General features: G+C 35.3%; 2 protein-coding genes and 1 long non-coding RNA gene across 3 annotated transcripts in view; 1 reads left to right on the top strand and 2 right to left on the bottom strand.

Moving 5' to 3' along the window:
- The window catches only part of LOC141281569 (uncharacterized), a 514674-nt gene that overhangs the window by 204094 nt on the left and 288025 nt on the right, over window positions 1-22555 (bottom strand). The window lies entirely within an intron of this gene.
- On the bottom strand, window positions 8462-13068 carry LOC135740889 (uncharacterized). The gene is made up of 5 exons (XM_065259447.1): window positions 12931-13068; window positions 11945-12292; window positions 11674-11838; window positions 9575-9615; window positions 8462-9473 (listed from the first exon to the last, which is right to left on the bottom strand). The coding sequence occupies exons 1-5, from the start codon at window positions 12992-12994 to the stop codon at window positions 9252-9254; spliced, it is 840 nt and encodes a 279-aa protein (XP_065115519.1). The 5' UTR covers window positions 12995-13068; the 3' UTR covers window positions 8462-9251.
- Window positions 14306-19066, top strand: dynlt2b (dynein light chain Tctex-type 2B). Its single transcript, XM_065259455.2, has 5 exons — window positions 14306-14352; window positions 14524-14657; window positions 14745-14814; window positions 18599-18662; window positions 18743-19066. The coding sequence occupies exons 1-5, from the start codon at window positions 14309-14311 to the stop codon at window positions 18788-18790; spliced, it is 360 nt and encodes a 119-aa protein (XP_065115527.1). The 5' UTR covers window positions 14306-14308; the 3' UTR covers window positions 18791-19066.

The following is a 22555-nucleotide window of genomic DNA, read 5'->3' as shown; positions in this document are numbered from 1 at the left end:
ACTCTTTTCCCTCAAGTAATTAAAAATGATAACGGGTAGTAACGGTAAAGCTTGTTTATTATGTTGTGATTTCTCAGGAACAGAAAGTGTTTGACACCCGTGGGAGAGTTTTCTGATTGGTTTATACGCTGTGAAGGTGATTCTTACTGTAAACCCCGCCCTTTGGCTACACCGAATCTTTAACATAACCATAAACTGACTAGGAGTCAGATTTCGACACCGTGGGTCAATTCAATACGTAAAATAATAAAAATACATCAAATTAAAATAATTATTATTTATTGGAAAGAGCTTTCAAATACAGTCAGGTCAACCACATCTCACAACATAAAAACAAAACAAATCAAACAAATCAATATATTTTTTTCTGTGACAGGAAATGTTGCCCTTCTATCTAAAAAAACCTCTCTTTCAACACGTATTATTTAAATCACTTAATTGTTTCCTATTTTTTGTAAGTTGTTTTGGATAAATGCATCTGCTAAATGCCTAAATGTATATATAATTATTTCATCAGAGATGTTAGGGTCGCTGTTTTCCCCGAGTGCAGACTCAGCATGCAGAGCAGAAACGAAAACGAAAGTGATTCTTATTTGTTATCTCCTCCTAGTGGACAACATGGTACATGCAAAAAATACAAAATTAACACTTTAGGATTTACATTCCTCTGTTTCTTCTTTTGTTAATTTAATTTTTGGTTTCGTTTGTGTATTTATTGTGCTATCTATCTCTCTATCTGTCAGCTTTAGACACAAGGTGAATCTCTTCACACACACACTTCTTGACAGCCACTATCCAAATTAACTTTTAGTTTCCTTTAGATCAGGGGTGTCAAACTCAATTTCATCCCGGGCCACATCAGCATTAGGGTTAATCTCAAAGGGCCGGTTGTATTTGAATGACTGTATGAATCTATCAACTCTTTTATTAGGCTACTGTATATTGCATAATTTTCTCTGCATTTGCTTACTATTGGTTTTGTTAATAACTCAATTAATATCTAGCTTTGAAAGTAGAAGCCCAGGCAAATAATGACAAAGTGTATAGAGTACAACTATTCTACAGATTATTTTTAAAATAATTGTGGTGACAAAAACACATGTTGTATGTGAGTACAGTACACTCAAAATATTCTGTTATCTTTCATTGTGCAGGTCAGAAAATGAGAGGCATTTTAGATACTAATAAAGAGTTTTACCATCTCCACCACAAAATTAGGCATTTATTAAACACATCTACCCTCGCTTGTCATTTCTTGCCCTCTTTACAAAAAAGCTGTGATTTTTTTACCTGGCTTTGAGTGTCTGATTGACTGACGTCTCATGAGTTCATTGTTGTAGGCTACAGATCAATAGATTCAATCGTTTATTAATGAGTCAGATGGGTCATTAGTTTAGCCTGGTATAACCAGACTCTCGTACATTCATTTCATTTGTACAGAGAGTCTGGCCACGCTCCATAGCAAAGCGTTACTTCCGTTAAGGGGGGTCCATTGTTGAAGTTTAAAACTATTGGATATGCCCAGAGTCACTCAGGATCTGTCAAAGCCAATCGCTAACATGTGGTCGTGACGTAGATCATGCACCGAAACCGGACGGAAACAACAAGTCAGAATAATCAGACAAACAAAAGTTAGCAAACCTGGTTCTTGCTCCGGCTTTAACTTCTGTATATTCAGCAGTTTTGCAACAACGGACCGAATAGCTTTCCTCACGTATTTCTCCGCTGCCATTACTGAACTACAACTCAAACTGACGCACGACCTCAACGTCATCGTTCTTAGCCACCCCCATCTGTTCGCTGATTGGTCCTGCAGATTTTTGCAGGAGAAAACGAAACTCTATAGAGAAATCCCAGACGTACTGCTGAAGCGAAATGAAAAATAAGCGGAAGCACGTAGGAGGGCGGAGCCAGGCTATCATTAGTTTGCGTATTCAGCGGAAATAGACGCGTTGTAAACTAATCCCAGCTGGACATCGCGAAACATTTCTGTACACGAGTCGGAAAACATTTTCTCGCTGGATGCGCGTGAGCGGGCGCGAGAGAGGGAGAGAAAGAACGAGCAGATACTGTCCGTTTCCATATGCGGAGGTCGTATAGGCAGTGTCATCAAGCCTGGTTTATTTAAGTTAACTGACCATTACATTCGCAAGTCATACGCATATTACAACTATTTACTATAAACAAAGAATAATATTTAACTTTATAATTGTTAATATTCTGAAACAAGACAGTCCTGATGACGTATACAGCCTGGAAATGCGAGCTCCGGACGCTGCAGCGTTCGCATTCAGACACGCCCATTCTAGTAGTGCGCGCGTGCGGGGCACTGCTCATTCTCTCTCATGCAATCATCAACATTATCACTATAATTACATTACAAAAAGACTTTGGCGGGGCAAAAATTAGTTTTTGTGGCTGCTAAAAAAATCTATATAGGAAATAACCTGCAAAAATAAAACTTATAATAACAATAAAATAATCTGTAAACTCTCGCGGGCCACATAATTAACATAATTTGTAAACTCTCGCGGGCCAGATGAAATGAGGGGGCGGGCCGGATTTGGCCCGCGGGCCTTGAGTTTGACACCCCTGCTTTAGATGGTCACAGAGGATAGTGAAAGGATTCCGGATGGAGCTGGAACAGTCAACATCAACGAAATCAGACAGTGACTGTGTGTGTGTGTGTGTGTGTGTGCGTGCGTGTGTGCGTGCGTGCGTGCGTGTGTGTGTGTGTAACCCTTTTGCGTGAACATGTCACGTATTTCTGTTTATTTTTCACTGTCACGTATTTGTTACTTGACTGTTTTGTCCTATTTTCAAACCATTGATGCTTCGGTTTAGTGTGAAATTTGGTGTTTGCGTTAGGATGTCACTTTAAGTATTGGTTTCAATCTTTTTATCATGATTTAATTTTTTATATTTTATGATTTTTAAACCATTGTCGCCTGGCATTAGGGTTAGAGTTGGGTTTGGGTAAGGTTGTCATTTTATGTAAATCTAACCCTAAACCGACGCGATAATGGTAAGAAAATAGGACAAAACAGTTGAGTAACAAATACGTGACACGTAAACAGAAATACGTGACATGTTCACGCAAAAAGGCGGAAAAACATGTCAGTGTCACGGAAAACACAAATTTTCGTGACTATACGTAATTTCATGATACCGAGTTGGTGTGTGCGCGCGCGTGTGTGTGCAGATCTTATTAGGGTCGGTTCTAAATATTTGGAGACCCTAGGTAAAATTTATGTTGGAGGCCCCTTGCACAGAGGTGTATAATACTTAAGTATTTTAGTTACATTTTCCAAGCATCTGTGCATTATCAGAGTGTTTGTCTTGGTAAAAAAATGTCTTTTCTTTACTAAAAAATGTTCACTACATTCTAAAGCATAGAATCATACTGTGAATTAATTATATATTGCATATTAAAATTGATTTAATGTATAATTACATAAAAATTGTGTACTTTCACTTTCTTGGGTAAAATTACGATTTTTTTTACTTAAGTAAAAGTACAAAAAATTACTAGATGTTTAATGTACTTAAATATTAAATATAAACGAAAAACTTGAAATTATGAAATGTAATGGAGTAAAAATTATGATAATATGTTTTGGAATGTATGTTTTTCAAAGAAAAACACTAATAAAATACGAATAATTGAAAATGTACTTTTATGTAGAAAGTAATAATACTTAAGTACTATACAATTCTGCCATTGCACCCCTCTAATTTTCAGAATATTGTAAGGAAGTGTCATAAAATGTTTTTCCTACCCTATAAGGATAGGACTACATGTTATCAAACATTACTTTTCTTTTACTTTTCAAACAAACCTTTTTTATCATATAACTGATATTTTTTTTTATTTGAATTAATTGTATACACTTAAAAGTTTAATGAACTAAGTATACTTTATGTCAAAAAAATCATAATATTAAGTGATATTTACGTCATTGTTTAAAGGTGACATACTGTAGAATGATTGAACGGGGTATTTATCCTTGTTCTGTGATATGTAGACAAAATTTTTTTTGTTTGGGTCTGTAATGCCTTAGAAGCTTCCTAAAAACCTCTCTCAGATAGCTCTATTAGGGTGGGGGATTTTAAACAAGTGGTTTTGCACCTATTTGGCTCCCCCCACTGGCTTAACTTGCAATCTCATTACTGATTGGCTGACTTTGCTGCCACTCAAAAAATGTAGCCAATTATTTTAAAGTGGAGGGGCAGTGAGATGCCTGTGATGTCACAAGCATCATTTTTTCAGATTGGGCTGTTTTCTGGCTGACATTTCTAAGAGAGGAATTTCTATGAGACGGAGATGTTTAGCATGTTTAGCACTTTTTGTATGTCCGTGAATGCCGGTAGACTACCATTATTCAACAAAGACAAAATAAAAATGTTTTTTCATTCTCTGTCCCCTTTAAGTAAAGACAATATCTGGGTTACCAGTGTGTATTAAGTGTTTTGAAGCCTTTCTATAAGAAGAAACAGAACCGTGCATTAAGTAAGAAATAATTAAAGACGGACAACAATTATTGCATGCCCAAGGTGGTAATGTGCCGGGTCTGCATTATTTTCTAAACATTCAAAGGACCAATTGTTAGGGTTTTATACATTTATGTAAAAGTGAAAAATTATAGTCAAAATAGACAAGACACTTAACTCCTAGTTGCTCCAGAGGTATGCAACCTCTGACATATATAGCAATTGTAAGTCGCTTTGGATAAAAGCATCAGCTATAATGTGAAAATAATCTTTTTGCTGTGCGATGTGACCCGTAACACCATTTAGCGGTTTGAAAAGGCATTAGTGACTCACCTTAATGTAGCTTTCGGTTGCTGGATGTTGTCACAGTGAGTAGAGTGAATGGAAAATGTGTTACAAAATGCTGGTCTGCCTCCAGAATACAGTAAATACAGCTTGAACAGCACTACTGTGGTTTTCTTCTTCGCTGAATGGAAAACATTTCACTATAAACTGAAAGTAAGTGAAACTTACGCGTGGCTAAATCCCACAGTCTTTTTAATAGGCCATATTACATTTCAATTAGATATTCAGGACAAGCCCGTGTGGGTGCTGGAAACTCTGAAGCGTTCAAACCGGTTGGAATCATACCTCTAAATCAATCTGCATAATTTGCGGTCTGGGATGTTTGGTTTAATGCTTACCGAAATTTTTGAGAAGTCTTGGTTTTCGCCAGCTCTCTATAAATACAAAACACAGTATTTCTACCTCCACACTCCTACTTGCAACTGCCATCACATGAAACCACATGAGATGTTATCTTGGCGGCCCTGTGTGAATCTTCAAAAACAGACGTACACGCAGTGATCTTCAGGATTGTGTGACAACTGCATCAGCAAGATGGTGCTAAATCAGGATGTTAGTGTTTAAACTATGACAATGTGTGTTGGCAAAAAAACTTTTATATTTTTAACACTGTTAGCATTTTATACATGTCTTATTTACATACAGGTTTGTGGCTATACATTCATATGCAGTACAGACATTTGTCAGATCTTGTGTATGCATACAGCACAATAACCAACAAATGAAATCTTCATAGGTATGTAATGAACAATTAAATGATGTAACTTATATTTTACAGAGTAGTGTTAAGCATTTTAGTAGCACATTGACAAAAACAAAGTCATAAATACATAAATAAGCTTTTCTGTGTGGTAATTAGCATGTTGCTATGTGGTTGTTACCAGTGTACCGAATTATGTCAAAGATTATGGGGGTCCCCTAGTTAAGCCCCTCTCCCAGCCAAGCACCCCCATCATTATGGAGTCGCCGTGATTTCACAAAGTAAGATGTGATCGTTGATCATAATTTTTAGTAGGTCCTGGATCAACATTTTAATCAAAGAAACCAAAAATTGTCCCTAACTTAAACCCTAACAATTTGTACCCCTCAAATTAGTGTGAAATAATAGTTTGAGAACAATTTTTTAAAAAGCCGCTAACCCATTCCTAAATCTTACAATCGGTCAATTCCTCCAGAAAACAGTGTGAGGCGCACTTGAGAGTGTACATTTATTTTAAAAGAAATCTTTTGGATTAGTTTTTTGCTAAATGGGACGAAAAATGGACAGTATTGCTTTGTGGCAGCGCAGCACACGAATTTGAAATTCATATTTTCATTTTTAAGGGGACATTTCACAAGACTTTTTTAAGATGTCAAATAAATCATTGGTGTCCCCAGAGCACGTATGTGAAGTTCCAGCTCAAAATACCATATAGATAATTTATTATGGCATGTTAAAATTGCCACTTTGTAGGTGTGAGGAAAATTGTCGTTTTTGGGTGTGTCCTTACAAATGCAAATGAGCTGATTGCACTAAATGGCAGTTCCTTGGTTGGATAGTACGGTATTATCCCCTTCTGACATCACAAGGGGAGACAAATTTCTTTTATTTTTTCACATGCTTGCAGAGAATGGTTTACCAAAACTAAGCTACTGGGTTGATATTTTTCTCATTTTCTAGGTTGATACAAGCACTGGGGACCCAATTATAGCACTTAAACATGGAAAAAGTCAGATTTTCATGATATGTCCCCTTTAAAAAAAAAAAAACAGGGGACCCCCCAATTTTAATTTTTGTACTTTATAGGGGGTCCCACAATGCTTATGTGAGGTCCGGACCACCCCAGCCCCACCTCAATTCGAACACTGGTTGCTACACTGTTAGAAAAAAAAATATGTACCCCCAGATGTCACAGGGGCTGTACCCTTTTAAAGGTTCTAGTATGTAGCCTTATATACAGATAGGTATACATTTGAGACCAATATGTATCTTTGAGGTACTAATAAGCACTCTCATAAGCAGTGTTGTGGGTAACGTATTACAAGTAACGTGCATTACGTCATAATATAACTTTTATGAAGTAACGAGTAAAGTAACGCAATACTTTATAGATATACACAATAATATTTGAGTTACTTTTATAAAAAAGTAATGCGACTTACTTTTTAGTTTAATCAATTCGATAAAAAACAATAATGTACTGAATTAAACTGAACGTAGTCACGTAGAATACTGCACTCTATGTGTGTGCACCTGAACGGGAACAGTTTGAGAAAAAATCTCCAACAGAAATGGAGATTTGCAGGCCAGAGCTTGACATTTTAGCAATGGAAATATGCAATTTCTGAATGCAGAACTTCTCAGTCATAAAAACACCTGCAAGGCCTGAAAGAGATCAAGCCTCAGCCAAGTTAAGAAAAAGTAACGCAAAAGTAACTTTGAAGTAATGTAAGTATTACTTTCCATGAAATGTAACTAAGTAACGCAATTAGTTACTTTTTTGTGGAACTAACCTAATATCGCAATGGATTACTTTAAAAAAATAACTTTTCCCAACACTGCTCATACGTAATATCTGAACTCTTTAGGTGCAAAGCTGTACTTTTTGAAAGGGTAAACGTCCAGTGACAATTTTTTTATGACAGTGTACGCTCCTCTGGAAGTTATTAGTATCTTGGAATACGGTCCGGGACCCTCTTACACCCTCGTAAAAAGTGAAAATGTAGTAAGCTGTTTAAGATGTTTAAGTGCTATAATTTGGTCTCCCGTTCTTCTATCAACCTAGAAAATGTGAAAAAGATCAACCCAGTAACTTAGTTTTGGTAAACCATTCTCTGCTAGCATGTGAAAAATAGGTAATTGAAATTTGGCTCCCCTTGTGATGTCAGAAGGGGATAATACCTCCCCTTACCTACACTATCCTGCACAAGGTTTTGTGATATAGTCACGTAATTTTTTGATTCTTTTTTCTTGATATTATCACAAATTTCAGCGTATTTTCATTATCGTATAACGAATTGCTGTTTTGTGTGATTATCACGTATTGGTTACTCAACTGCTTTTTTCTATTTTTAAACCATTGCCGCTTCGGTTTAAGGTTATATTTGGCGCTTGCATTAGAATGTCACTTTATACATTGGTTTATACTATTATTTCTGATTAATTTTTTTATATGTCGCCTGGCATTAGGGTTAGAGTTGGGTTTGGGTAGGGATGTCATTTTATGTAAATCTACCCCAAAGCGAAGCAACAACAGTTGAGTAACCAATATGTGATCATCACACGAAAACAGGAATTTGTTATACGATCACAAAAACCGGGGAAATTCGTGATAAGATCACAAAAAAAGAATAAAAAAATATGTGACTATATAACAAAATTTCGTGAGACTGGGCTCAACCACAGCACTGCCATTTAGTGCAGAGATAAACTCGTTTGCATTTTAAAGGACACACCCAAAACAGCACATTTTTGCTCACACCTAAGTGGCAATTTTAGCATGCTATAATAAATTATCTATATGGTATTTTGAGCTAAAACTTCACATGCGTACTCTGGGGACACTAAAGATAATTAATTGACATCTTTTAAAAGTCTTGTGAAATATCCCCTGTAAGTGAAAAATACTTTAAGTGAATTTTTTTTTTTTGATGTTACCAATTCAAGTAATTTTTTAAGTTGATCCAAATTTCACTTTTTATAGACGGTTTCATCAGACACACGTGTGGTGACGCGATACGCGTCTGGTCCGAACTTTACTTCCGATTACAGTTTTTTTAATGGTCTGACTAGTTGCTAAACTCTTGAACAAATACCTTGTCGAAAATAACCAATGGTTTTGTTTCTTATGTAATCTACGTGTTTCTTATTTTGCTTGTTATATAAATAAACAACATTTTAAGTACTTTGTTGTTATTTTGTTACTCTTAGCAGAGTTTACCGGAAGTTACGTGTTGACCACGAAAGCCACTTGTTTATGTTGTAACTGCTGAAACCATCTATTAGCTTCTCAAAATTCTACTCATTAGGCCCAGGACAGAAGCGGCCCACACAAAAAATGATCAAAAGCCGATGCATTTAAACAACCACCGTGAGAGTGAAGTACAGTAAGCCTGCGGGCACCACATAAAACAAAAACAGAGCAATATTCAAGTAGCAATTCCTTCAAGGGGGCTTCTGTGGTTAGCACCTCATTATGTGACTCAGTGTTGCACTAAGTGACATTTTTACAGTGTTATTTTGCCTTAACTAACAATGAGAAGCATGTATGATGTGCGTAGGCACTTGTTACAAGTTAACAGTATCAGAAAAATTTATAAATGTCCTTTTTCTAATCAAGTATGACAAAATAAACCTCCCAAAGTATTATACATTAGGTGTACAGCAACAGTCAAAAAAGTAAAAAAAAAGGCTTAGTGGACACTTTATGTTATGTTTATCTGGTAACGGGATGTGCTCGCTGATTATCTCTCATCCGCCCACCTGGTATCTGTTTTTGCTGAGGGAAAATGATAGCAGCATATTCCACGCTGTCTTGGTCCTTTGATGTCACCTCGGCATGTTTTACTCTGTCATCTCTTGCGGGTCGGTTTTGAAAGTCTAACTCGCCGTACTCCACACAGCTGACGGACACACCGCCAGATCTCCCAAAATCCCCCTGCAATCAGTTCAGAACATTTGATTGACATAATGGAGAGAACCTGAAACACAACCTGTGTTGTTGAGTTGTGTAGTGAAATAAAGAAATTGGAAACATACTTGTGTTGTGCCGTTGCTCTGGGCTTGAGGGTTATCTGTGGCTGAGAACACATACAGTATATAAAAAAGCAACTCAATAAACTTTAAAAAATCTTATTGCTAATTGCTCATCAAAAATAAATAAATAAATAATGCCATGAAATATAAAATTACCTGAACTCTATGATTAAATAAATGCATAATAAATATAACATCCATTCATTCTCTAAACCCACATGACCCTGGTCTACACTAGCACTTCGGACCAAAACAATGAAATTACTTTTAACTTTTGGACTTTTTAACATTCTGTTGACCTTTCAACATTTTTTTAAGGCATCTACAAGTGAAAACCCAGCTGTAAATATTACAGTCTAGGACACATTAAATGCTACTGTAGTTGAATTGAGAAAAATAATTCAATATAAAAATTACATTTTAACTCTTGTGATTAGTATAAATGTGTTAACTAGACCCGATCGGCTATGAGTAAACCACTTCTAGATGAAATAAATCTGAAATAAATTTGGTTAAGCCTACATGTTGTTTTTGCCAAAATAATTGGCAAGATATATGATTTTCCATCATGTCAGCAAAGTCAACACACTATAAAAAATGATTTGCTGCCTTAAATGTTTTTGTTGAATCAACACAGATTAACAAGTCATTTTAACTATTACTAGACTAATAAAGCTAATATAGACACTTACAGCATGTGTTGCCTTCATTATAAGGCTTATTTATTTATTTTATTGTATTTAATGCTGGGCTATGGTTAGATGTCTAATACATTTTCAATGACGGCTTAAATTTTTCATTGTTTTTGATGTCTGGGCTGTGATTGGACGGCTTGTATATGTGTTTTAAAGGCAAATCGCTTGCTGGGAAATTGCCTCTTTGGTAATCTGGCACATTTAAAGAAATGTTTATTAATATGCACTGCCCCTCGAATAAAAAAACCCCTTTCATTAGAATAATAAAGTGCACAGATCAAATTTAAGCTTTTAAGGAATTATATTTACAAGAGTTTTTACACATAGTGCCACTCAATATGTCAAATTTAAGCTTAGATGATATTATGTTTAAAAACTTGACCGTTCAAAAGTTTTGGGTCACTTAAGCCTACCGCCCCCTGGTTAAGTACGGATCGATCACACCACCCAAACAAACCATATACACTACCAGTCAAAAGTTTAGAAACACATGATTGAAATGTTAACTATGATCTTAAAAATAATTTAATCTGAAAGCGTATCGTGGTTAATTGCTTGAAATGAATTTTGTATACAAAAATATAGCTGTGCCAAACAGATTAATTTTGGTTATTAGAAACAAAAATTTAATTTTAAAATATTATTTTTGAAATAGATGACATGGACAGAATACCGAAGGAAAAGCCGCCACTAAGAGCCCAGAGTAAATGTGAACTTCTTCAATATTCTATAAAAATCATCCTAAGGTGAAGCTTCTTGATAAAATGACAAGAGTACGGTTTTTGCAATGTCTAAGCTACGGGTGACTGCACTTCGAATGATAAGATATAACAGAATGTTAATTTATTTTGGATGCTTTATTTTAGTCACCAACATAATTCCCACAGTTACATTTGTGTTATGCCACAGTTTGAACGAGTTTATTATTAGTTTGTAATGTGGAAAAATATAAATAAAGAATGAGTAAGTGTTTCTAAACTTTGACTGGTAGTGTATTTTGAGGGTCAAACATACTTGGATGCGGTAAAGTGTTCATAATGTGAGTAAACCCTTATTCTTTCTTCCACATTTTCCTTAAAAACTGTGAAAAAACCTCATACTTCAGTAAAACTCAACACAAATTTTAATGTGGGAATGGTGCTGTGACAAAACAAATTCCTAAAGCAAAACTGTGTAATATTTTACGCATCTTCATTGTAGGAAAAATGTTCTCTTGTCACATCAGTATTGAGGGAGTTATCTATACTGGCCTCTCATTACCATGTATTTTGGCTGCTTGTCCTTAATTTTTTAGTCTAAAAAATATTTTTTTTTCACATAACTCACTTCAAATATACATTATGCATTAAAAAACAGTAGCACATGTTTTCGAAGAAATATACTTTGACACAATGCATGGACACATACCTGATTTTCTTGGGCAGGTCCTATGAAACCAACACAGCAGGCCCACAAATATACATATAAACATTAAGGCTGATGCACTGATGTAAATGAACGTTTGTACAGATGTCTCCTCTGGTTTAAGGGAGTCATTTACTGTGGTTTTAGGCACAGATGTCGTGCTGCTTTCTAAATGAAAAAAAAAAACACTTAGTGTAAAAATATATTATTTGCTATATTATTTGCTTCAATACAACACATAGTACATAGTATTATAGTTTTAAAGAACACCTACCGTTTGTTTTATCACATGGCTTGACTGTAAAGAAGATTTTATTGCTTAAAATAGCCTTGAAATAATAGGCATCAGCGAACAGACCAATGTGGTATTTTCCATCATCTTCCGATGTGATATTTATAATGTATAATGTTGCAGTATTGTTATCGTCCACATCACTGATTACAAACCTTTCAAAGCAATTTTTGTTAGTTTGTTTGCAACTTCCTATCTTTTTGCCATTTTTGTACAGATTAAGTGGGATGGATGTACTGTTGATACCAGAATCTTTAAACGTGAAGTAAGCTGTCACATTATCTCCTGATATAACATTAACTGTTATATCTTTATCATGCTTCGATTCCACTGGAAAGAAGAAAAACAAACAAAAACATAACTCTTCAACATAACATTTTACCATAGCAAGAATTACATTTTTTATGTGAAATAAATCTACTCTAAGTTATATCATTATCACAAAAACAGCATGTCAAAGTTGTCACAGGTTTGAAACTCTTGAAAGATCTTTTGTTTTGTGGGTTAAGTCACATTTTCCATGAGTCAAAGGAAATTCTTTGTACTTTTTTGTAAAATCAAACCTTTGAATTAAATTATATGTATGAACTTAGTGGCCCCATGTGTTTTTGAACACTTAAGCTGTACATAAAAATCTAAGAATATCTTTGCTAAACAATACAAAATATCAAACCATACTAGCATTTAAGAAAAGCATCCTTACCAAGTGAAACATTTGTTATAAATATATAAATTACTCAATACGAAGATAAAAAGTATTGTGACAAAGTGTTTGTCCACTGTTAATGTTATGAATACACAGAATAGTTGTTAGGATAAATGTGTAAACAAGTGTGATAAATGATTACAACGATACAACAAGTGTTTTTTTACAAATCATTGCAAAATCAATAAGCCAATAACCTTGTATATTTTGTGATCTACTGCAATGACATTCAGACATTAAAGTTGTGACATGATTTACTTACCTTTAAGAATCAAATACACCGCGAATGAAAGCAGTAAAATAAATTTCTTGTGGTCACACTTCATGACAGCGGACGTGACAGCAAATGGAGTCACCAGATATGCAACCACTTTCTCGTTTCTGCTGAATTATGCTTTGCACTATCATACTGTTGTTTATGAGAACGCGTCTGGCTTTCAGGGGGAGGTACAGACAGGAAGACTTTTATCATTCTTGCAGCAGCATGACAGGTTTTTTCTTTCCTTTTCACTTCCTTTTGTTTTGTGATAAGGTGAGGTTTTAGATTTTTGGATTCTATAAAATTGAAAATCAAGTGCACCTCAGTTATTCTTGCCACAAGACCACCAGCCCACGACCCCTTGTTTCATAAACCCACAGAGGAAGTGTTTGGGTCTCTTTAACATATTTCTTTGTCATGCATATAATGCCACAAATACATAAAATACATAATATTGTTTTTATCTACAGTATTATTGTCCTTAAAGGTTTTTTTTTTAGTACAGACCTACTTTTCAATGCATCACACCGGCTCTTATATCAGTAACTAAAACTTTTTAGTCAAATGGTTAGGCATTGTGTTATACATGCAAAAAAATTTTGATCTCAGAAAAACACATGGTGATAAAATGTGTACATTGTAATGCATTGTACAGTAAGTCACTTTAGATAAATGCAATATTGTAAATATAAGATTTAAAATTCTAATTATTAAAATCCACCAAACTAATTATTAAAAACTAATGTAACAAATGATTTATGTATTGTTTTAAAGGTAAATAATAAAGACATCAAACATGTCCCACAGACACAACACAAATTTAAAAAGTCAAAAACAGTATGTTTAAAAATGCATTTGACATTTGTTTAAACTTAAGATTTTTAAAATACAAACAGACACTTAGAGGTCACATGGCATACTAAACACAACCCTGTTTCTGTATGTGACACGTTATAGACATCTCGGATTTAGGATATTTCCCACCTCAAATACAGGAAATAATTTCTGGAACGGCACTCTTTTAATGTTACTAAACACTTTAAATGTTTTAATCTTACTAATTTCAGTAGTCTGTAAACTATAGCATGTGTGTACTCTACATGTACATTAAATTATATTTCATTAGTGACGTCACAACAATTATTAACAAAAAATAAGCCAAAAGTGTTACAAGAGTAGAGTTCGATCCAGCCCTGACCAATATGGCGGCCTGTTGACGTACGACACAGCAGTGAATGCGGTGTCTATTTCTGCACGTGACGTTAATAAGTCGTTCCCCGAATGTAGCCGTGCCGGTTGTTATGACAACGACAATAAAGCGAATATCTTGCCACACGTCTAGAGTAGGAGCTATTGTTTTTTCAATACGTTTATTTCATTCATGGAGACTGAAGCGAGCACTTATCTCATCAGACCGAAACACAAGTAAGAACATCGTTTACTTGCTTGAATGCTAAGCTAAAACATCCAGCTAAACTGCATTGAAAAAAGAGTACGCTGGGTTTTAAATCCTTGTGACCAATCGCTGACCAATATAACGTTATGCACATATTACCTACAACAAAAATCTTTGGCAAAACATTATCTCTGTCCCAGGTTCAAGGCAGGGGTGGCAAAAGAGTTTATGAGAGAAATCCTAAGAGAAGGGCTTACTGGAGTCCAGTATAATCCAGATGAGATTCCCACACTGACAAGATCTTTAGCAGAATCTATCAAAAAGAAACTCAAAGGTAACATAAGCATAGATGTGAATGCATATATACAGAGAGTTTCAACAGATATACTATAACTGTATGTGTTTTTCTGTAAATGTAAAGGTGTGGGCTTTGAAAGATACAAGATCATTGTGCAGGTGGTTATTGGAGAGCAACGTGGAGAGGGTGTCAAGTAAGTGCAATACTTCATATATTTATGTGCTGGTTATCTGTACTGGTGGTATTGAATGATTATAGGTTCAAATCTGTTCTGTCTTTGTAATAAGAAATAGAATTACATTAATAATAATTCTATAGAAAGCAAATAAACCTGATCCACATGTAGTACTCATAGCGTACCTAAAGGCTTATGCATAAATACTGTAATAGCTTTACAGAACTTTTCACTTTTCAAAAGACATTTTTAGCCAGGTGAGTTTGACAAGATTGCATGAGAAAAAGAGTCCACTTTTACCTGAGATTAGATACTTAGAATTGATTGTATTAGAAAGCAAACAAAAGTTAAAGAGCCTTAAAGGAAAACACCACAGTTTTTCAATATTTTACTATGTTCTTACCTCAACTTAGACAAATTAATACATGCCTATCTTTATTCAATGCGTGCACTTAATCATTGTACAGCGCGTTGTGAATGTGTTAGCATTTAGCCTAGCCCCATTCATTCCTTAGGATCCAAACAGGGATGATTTTAGAAGCCACCAAACACTTTCATGTTTTCCCTATTTAAAGACTGTTACATGAGTAGACTAATATGTACACTAATATGTAAATTTGTTTTGAATTTTCTGGACATTTTAGGTTTTGGTATGTATGCAGGAGAGCTATTTAAACAGACAATCATGTCATTTACCCACAATTGTATTTTGATGAATTGTATTATTTATCAGTTAATTGTTAAAAGTTATAGATCAAGTAATGTAGTTAATTAGTCTAACAGATGTCTATAAAGTTGTCCACCCAGCATGTGTACGAAGACCAGACTAGACTTTATTTTATTCAAAGAAATAGTTCACCAATAAATACAAATATATATATATATATATATATATATATATATATATATATATATATATATATATATATATATATATATATATATATATATTATATATATATATATATATATTATATATAATGTAAGTAACTAATTGTGTACTTTTCATGGAAAGTAATGCTTACGTTACTTTTAAGTTACTTTTAAGTTACTTTTTCTTACTTGGCTGAGGCTTGATCTCTTTCAGGCCTTGCAGGTGTTTTTTTATGGTCGCAAAAATGTCAAGCTCTGGCCTGCCATCTCCGTTTCTGAGAGCACACTCACATTATCCAAACCAAACCAAGCCCCGGTGCGATTATCACCCCTCCCTACTCCCCCAGGTGCACGCACTCAGACTGTACTTTTTATCGATCCGAGTCCGGGCGCGCTTTCGTCATTAAGATGCGATTGTTTTGAAAAAAGCAGGAAGTAAAGTGCTCTCTTAACACTGGAACCCACCGTAATGATAAGTCTGTGTTTTTTATTCGGAGTCGTTTGGTGCGCGATTACAGACAGCCCTCTCACATGTCTAGTGCTGCCACTAACGACTAATTTTCTAACGACTAATCTTTCGACTAATTTTTCGAATAGTCGACTATTCTAAACGACTAATTTAAAAAAAACTCAAGTGTTTGTTATTTCATTGTCCATTTTATTTTGAACTCACCGGTGTCATAAACAATATGAATAACTTAAATGTTACCAAATAAAAAATTACAATGTAAACAATATAAATAATAATAAAAACTTCCAGTGCAAAGTAGATGCATAACAGAAATATGAAATGTTTCACTTCTACTCTTTGATCTTATATTGCATTTTAACACAACTGAATGCTATTTTACATATTATCTGTTCTGTTGTAGCCTATAAAATAGTTTTTTATCCAACCAGCTGTTCCTTTAACTGCTGCTAAAATCCTGATTTAGATATGCAAAAATCACCATACATTTACATTGTAGCTTTACTGCTGTTGCTCTTCTCATAATTCTTGTTGTGTTTTGAGCCATTTCTTGATTTTAAATGCGAGTGATATAGCGCAGACAATTCGGTGCAAATTCAGAAATATAAGAGAATACACTGTTGTTGTTACATAGACTACAGAACACGGCATACAGCATCATAGGGAGGGAGAAAGCTCGCACACAGACTCACACTACTGCTAATCTTTCTTCAAGTCATGTTAACTCGATCAGTCGTCTTTGTCAGAGACATCGGTGAATGTTGACGTTTACGCAAAAAAGAAAGTACATTAAAAACACTGCCACCTTTTCACTGTCACGTAAGAGAGAGGCGCGCGCTGTTGAGGCGCTGCAAGCAACATGAGTGAGAGAGAGAGAGAGAGAGCGAGAGAGAGAGAGAGAGAGAGAGAGAGAGAGACGCTGAACACTCGCAACAATGAATTGAGCCGTTTAAAATAGTAAAATAAAAATGTAAATGGGAATCATGAAAAATCTATTTGTTGCGTCCAGTGTTGATTCCGTGGCGGAATCACGAGCAAACACTGATAGCCTTTAACATCCAAATACAGAGTCATTGTACTTCTCAAAAGAGTTAATTAAACAGTACTGACTAGCTCGCCGTTTCATTAATAATCATATAACAGTTACTTACGTTGTCCTATTCTCTGTGGGTGTATCGTCAATAACTCCCGAGTGTTTTCGTTTAAGATGCTCGTGCATTGTCGTTGTGCTCCCGTGATAAGCCGGCGACGTTTGACACGGTGTAACAGACCACTATTTTATCACAACTTGGCTTAAAATACTTTCATACTTCGGAAGCTTTCCGACTCATAATTCCATAGACTCACCTGCCACCGCCATTTTTTCAAAATTAAAGCAGTGAAGGCAGGGTGAGAGGGAAGAAAGATGATAGCGTAGCAGATGAACCAGCAGGGCGCGCACAGCGCACAGACTGGTGTGGAGGTGAATTATATTGAGCCATTTGAGACAGGAGACAGAATTACAGTGGGCCGTTTGAGACGGAAATAAATAAATATGCGACTCCTCGACTAAAAAAATTGCCGTCGACAAATTTTCATCGTCGATTACGTCGACTACGTCGACTATTCGCGGCAGCACTACACATGTCATCATATTGCTTAGTTGATCTGTCACGTGTGCAGCTCGGACATTCACGTAACCCCGCTGCTCGCATCAAAAGGTTTTTTATGGAGGCAGATGAAGGTGAGTGGTCGCGCAACTGACGTCTTCACCTTTGCGCTCACACCACAGATTTCTGCGCCTGAGCCCAAGTGAACCGGGCTCCGGCCCACCTCTGCAACCCAGCCGCGGCGTGATTAACCAATCCGCGCCCGGACGCGGAACAGAGTGATCACACTAGTCAAACAAATCAGGCTCTCGGAGTCAAATGCACCAGAGCGCGGTTTGGTTTGGATAGTGTGAGTACACCCTGACTCAAACTGTTCCTGCTCAGGCACACATAGTGCGTAATTCTATGTTAATATGTTCAGTTTAATTCAGTACATTATTTTATTTTTAGATTGAATTAATTAAACTGAAAAGTAACTTGCCTTACTTTTTTTAAAAAGTAACTAAAATATTAATGTGTACATTTATAAAGTAATGCGTTACTTTACTCGTTACTTCAGAAAAGTATTATTACGTAATGCGTGTTACTTGTAATGCGTTACCCCCAACACTGAGAAGACATTTATTAACTATATGGATAAGTTTTTGATGAATGGGTGCAAATTTTTGGAGCTTAAAAAATGGGGCACTATCCAGTGCCATTATAAAGCTGAAAAGAGCCAGGATATTATTTACTGTAATATTACTCTGACTGTGTTTGGCTGAAAGAAGAAAGTCATATACACCTAGGATGGCTTGTGCGTGGGTAAAGTATGGGCTAATTTTCATTTTGGGGTGAACTTTTACTTTAAAAGAATTTGTTTTGTTCATAGGATGGCTGCACGCTGTTTGTGGGATGCAGACACAGACAGCTATGCTCAAGAGATATACATGAATGTAAGTCTGACTGACTTTACACTACAAAAAATGTTTTGAAGTGCGATTATTTTAATTTCTGTATTATTTTTTCTTTATAGGACAGCTTGTTTTGTGTGGCGGTTGCTTTTGGTGTCTATTATTACTGAAGCCCAGAACACCCTAAAACCAAATACATGTAGTTTATTTATTTTTTTAGGTAGTATTTATGTGATGTCTATTTAGACCTATATGCTTATATTCCTGAATAGCCACAAGCATATGCACAAGTTTATAATATATATGCAAATTTGCCACAATGAACTGCATTTGCCTGTTAATTTTGAAATGTAACTTACTCTTAAATATGTATAATAAATGTTTGTACATTTTGACTTAAATGTTATTGTCAATACTCCAAGTCTGAATGTTTGGAAAAAAAGACAGTTTGTACAATTATTAAAATCAAATCAATATATTGTAACTATGTTGTGTTTGGCATATTTATTATATATTTATTTATTGTATTCTTTTTCTAAAGGGTTTCAATAATAGTGGTTGGTTTCTACAAGCCCTCCTCCATGTTTCTATAGCTACCTGCACAGCAGCTAAATGTGGATACACATGGATCCTGACATTTTATGTGAAAATAACTTGTACCTGTTTTTTTCCAGTGTGCCTTCAGTTTGAACAGCCAGGGAGGATTTAATGTCATATTACCATTAATCTATTTCAGCATTTGCAGTTTGTGTACTTGAATTTTCATGTATACTCCAGGTCGATATTGGTTTCAAACATAATTACATACTGTAAAACAAATATTATGATTCATATTCGCATAAAAAGATATTGGACATAGTAGATTTATTTGTTCTTTACCTGTGGCATTCACAAAAAAATGCATTAAAAGCAGATACAATTATAATTATTTTATAAAAATTATTGAATGGCTAGTTACTGTAAGTTATATACCTAACCTTACATACTGTATATGTAACAGTGCTGTTTCTCCGGCTTTCATGTCCTCTGATTTTAGGTCATAAATAATAGAAACACAGTTTGAGATTGACATTTTTAAGGGTGCTGTACTTTAAACCAAATACACACAGATTACTTGCTTTTGCAAGATTTTTGAATGCAGCGTTCCCTAAAACATAGTATTTGCATAAGTATACTGCACAGCTAACCATACAGACAAAACTAATAAAATGTTAACATTAAATTTTTAATTAAAAAAATCTTAATCTCGTAATCTTCTTGATTTGGCATTGAATTTCTTTATTATTGCGCATTGTAGCCCCAACTTACCAAACTAATATAATAATGCATATCATAAATCATAATGGGGGGAATAGGGAGGATAAATGTTGGATAAAACTCTGTCCATATACTGTATACTAATTTAATATGTACAGGTTGTGTGTTGTTCACCTGCATGTACACAAACACCTATGGGGAAAAAGGTAGCTTACTCACAAAAGATGATCTTTTATTACAGATATAACTTGAATGTTGAATCAAGGTTTTTCGCATTTTACATACATTTTTATTTTGAGAATCACACGATTCATGACTTACCGTTGACCTTACACATTGAACTGCAAGAGACGCTCGCACCTAGCACAACAGGCAGTCAATCTTTCAGTGCGATTATTTTTCTATACTTCATTGCCAGTTGGAGACGGGTAACCCTGTTGCGCATAAAATAAATTGAAAATGGTGAAACCTTAGAATTTCCTTTATATTTTTAGTTAGTCTTGTAAACAAATACAGTTTCAATAAGTTATATTTTTTGTAAAACCTTTTTTTAAACCTTTAGATCTGAGGGGACAATGCCCCCTTTTGCCCCATGTGGTGCTGGGCCTGTATATGGCCTTTTAATTTAAATTTCATGCTGTATAGTCTAGGACTGTGTTTCCCAACCAGGGGGCCAGGGCCCACGGGGGGCCTCAGCAGCAGGTCTTTAAACAAGATTTTTTTCCAAATTGGTTCGTTCCGAATAGAAGCAGCATTTTAACGTTTCCGGTTTTCGGTTCAACCCTAAAATTGACGGTCCTGAACCAGTTAGAACAAAAAAATAAAGTTCCCGAACCGATTAATAACGCTCCATGTCAGCTGTGGGACATACAAATAAGTAGGCTGATCATTAGGACTTTAAACTTTAAGCAACACTATGTAGTTTTTTTACCTTTAAATAATGTCTCTAAAATTATTTCAGTGATAGAACAACTTTTAACTGGACAAATTGTACTGTTGCTGCAACCTGAGCAGCCTCCTAGCTGCTACAAGCACACTCTGAAAGTGGCGGTAGAGGGTAGGAAACACAGCCCCGCCCCTCCCCCTGCCTGCAGAAGAGTGTTTGATACCAGGCACTGTTGCGCTTTTCAACCACATGGGGGAGCTGTAAGTCATTTTTACATGGAAACTACATAGTGTTGCTTTAAATTATTAGTCTACATTAATTTTCCTTAAGTCTCTATCTTGTCATCAAACATTAAAAAAGGCTACATTATGTAAGCGGCCTATATGTAATTCTGACATGCCTACATTTGTTTCAGCATTATACATTAATTAAGACAAGGGCAATTTCTGCCATGTCATTTATTGGCAAACAACTAAAACAAATGTTTTTATTAGAAAAATAATACTGTGGTATTTCGAGATAATTTGGTTTGTATGTGGCCTGTCAAGAACCGAAAGAATGTACTCTTGCTATTCCAGCCTCTCTGTGTATGCACTTTTGAGTGCACTTAGAGGACAAATTCCAAACGGCGCTTCGAGAAAAAGATGCAGCATAAACAGTCGCTCTACATAAAGTGAAAATTACGTTGTTTTTCAATGCTTAATTCACCAAATGTATTTTAATGGACTACAGTATGAGACACAGTAGCGCAACTCTCTCTCTCAAGTTTATACATCAAGAGTTATAATCTTTAAAGGGCATAGGGATAATCACGTTTGATTGTAGTTGGACCGGACAAATTCAATCGCATGTGCGTACAAAAAAATTGCTCACTTTAGCGCCTTTTTGTGGTTAGATTGTTTAAAATCACGAAAGTGTTAACATTTGCAAGCCTTTGAAACACGTGCAAATTATCAACTTTCACCCTATTTAAATATGCTTATTAATCCGCGAATCGCATGCGAGCCGAACCGTGGGTCGTGATCTGTACGGATCACAGATCAACTGCAATGCTTTACACCACTAATTAGTATTAAAAAAACAAACATCTTCAGATACTTGGTAGCCTACAATATTTACCTCTTATAATTGAGCATCAAAGGGGCTTGAGTAGGCTACTTGCTAGTGGCAAGCTTCTAATTTCTCAGATGAGTCAACGACGACCGGAGTTGAACTTCACCGAGTCATATTGCACAGAAATCTTGTCAAAGAGTGAAAAAAATAACGGTATTAACCGGTTACCATTATTTTAAATAAACTATTCTGTTCCGGAACATATATATCTTTTAAGTTTTGTTTCTGTTCCATGCAAAACATCAAAAGTTTCTGGTTTTCGTTTTCATTCCGTGAACCGGTTCAATGCCTTGCTCAGCAGATGTCCAAGGGGGCCTCAAGATGACTTAAAATGATTAAAAATTTGACAAAACAAGCATTAAAAAATTTAAAAAACTCATTTTTTTTTGGCCATTTTAGTAGTAAATATACATCTGTCTAGTCATTCCAAGCTCTAGTTAATTTTATTTGGAAAAAATTGGGTGAGTAGGGGGCCTTGAAGTGAAAAAGGTTTGGAACCACTGGTCTAGGAAACATACAAGAATCTCTATTATTTAAAATGTATTCATAGAATCTGTGGCTTTGATGGATTACTGTATATTACCAAAGAATTAGATTTTCTTCACCATTAGCCAGGTTTATTTTTTGGAAAGTGAATACAAAGAGAGGACCTTCAACCCTGCATAGATTATTTCGGCCT

This window comes from Paramisgurnus dabryanus, chromosome 24 (assembly GCF_030506205.2).
Source record: "Paramisgurnus dabryanus chromosome 24, PD_genome_1.1, whole genome shotgun sequence".
NCBI lineage: Eukaryota > Metazoa > Chordata > Actinopteri > Cypriniformes > Cobitidae > Paramisgurnus > Paramisgurnus dabryanus.
The sequence above is the reverse complement of the archived record's forward strand: the minus strand, read 5'-3'. Positions and strand labels throughout refer to the sequence as shown.

What these genes read in the sequence shown, in the direction of transcription:
- dynlt2b (XM_065259455.2), top strand. Translation starts at nt 14,309, where the DNA reads ATGGAGACTGAAGCGAGCACTTATCTCATCAGACCGAAACACAA. An exon ending in CTCATCAGACCGAAACACAA is followed by an intron (nt 14,353 to 14,523) that starts GTAAGAACATCG and finishes TCTCTGTCCCAG; the next exon opens with GTTCAAGGCAGGGGTGGCAA. An exon ending in CTCAAGAGATATACATGAAT is followed by an intron (nt 18,663 to 18,742) that starts GTAAGTCTGACT and finishes TTTTCTTTATAG; the next exon opens with GACAGCTTGTTTTGTGTGGC.
- LOC135740889 (XM_065259447.1), bottom strand. Translation starts at nt 12,994, where the DNA reads ATGAAGTGTGACCACAAGAAATTTATTTTACTGCTTTCATTCGCGGTG. An exon ending in GCCATGTGATAAAACAAACG is followed by an intron (nt 11,839 to 11,944) that starts GTAGGTGTTCTT and finishes TTTTTCATTTAG; the next exon opens with AAAGCAGCACGACATCTGTG. An exon ending in AGAGCAACGGCACAACACAA is followed by an intron (nt 9,474 to 9,574) that starts GTATGTTTCCAA and finishes AACTGATTGCAG; the next exon opens with GGGGATTTTGGGAGATCTGG.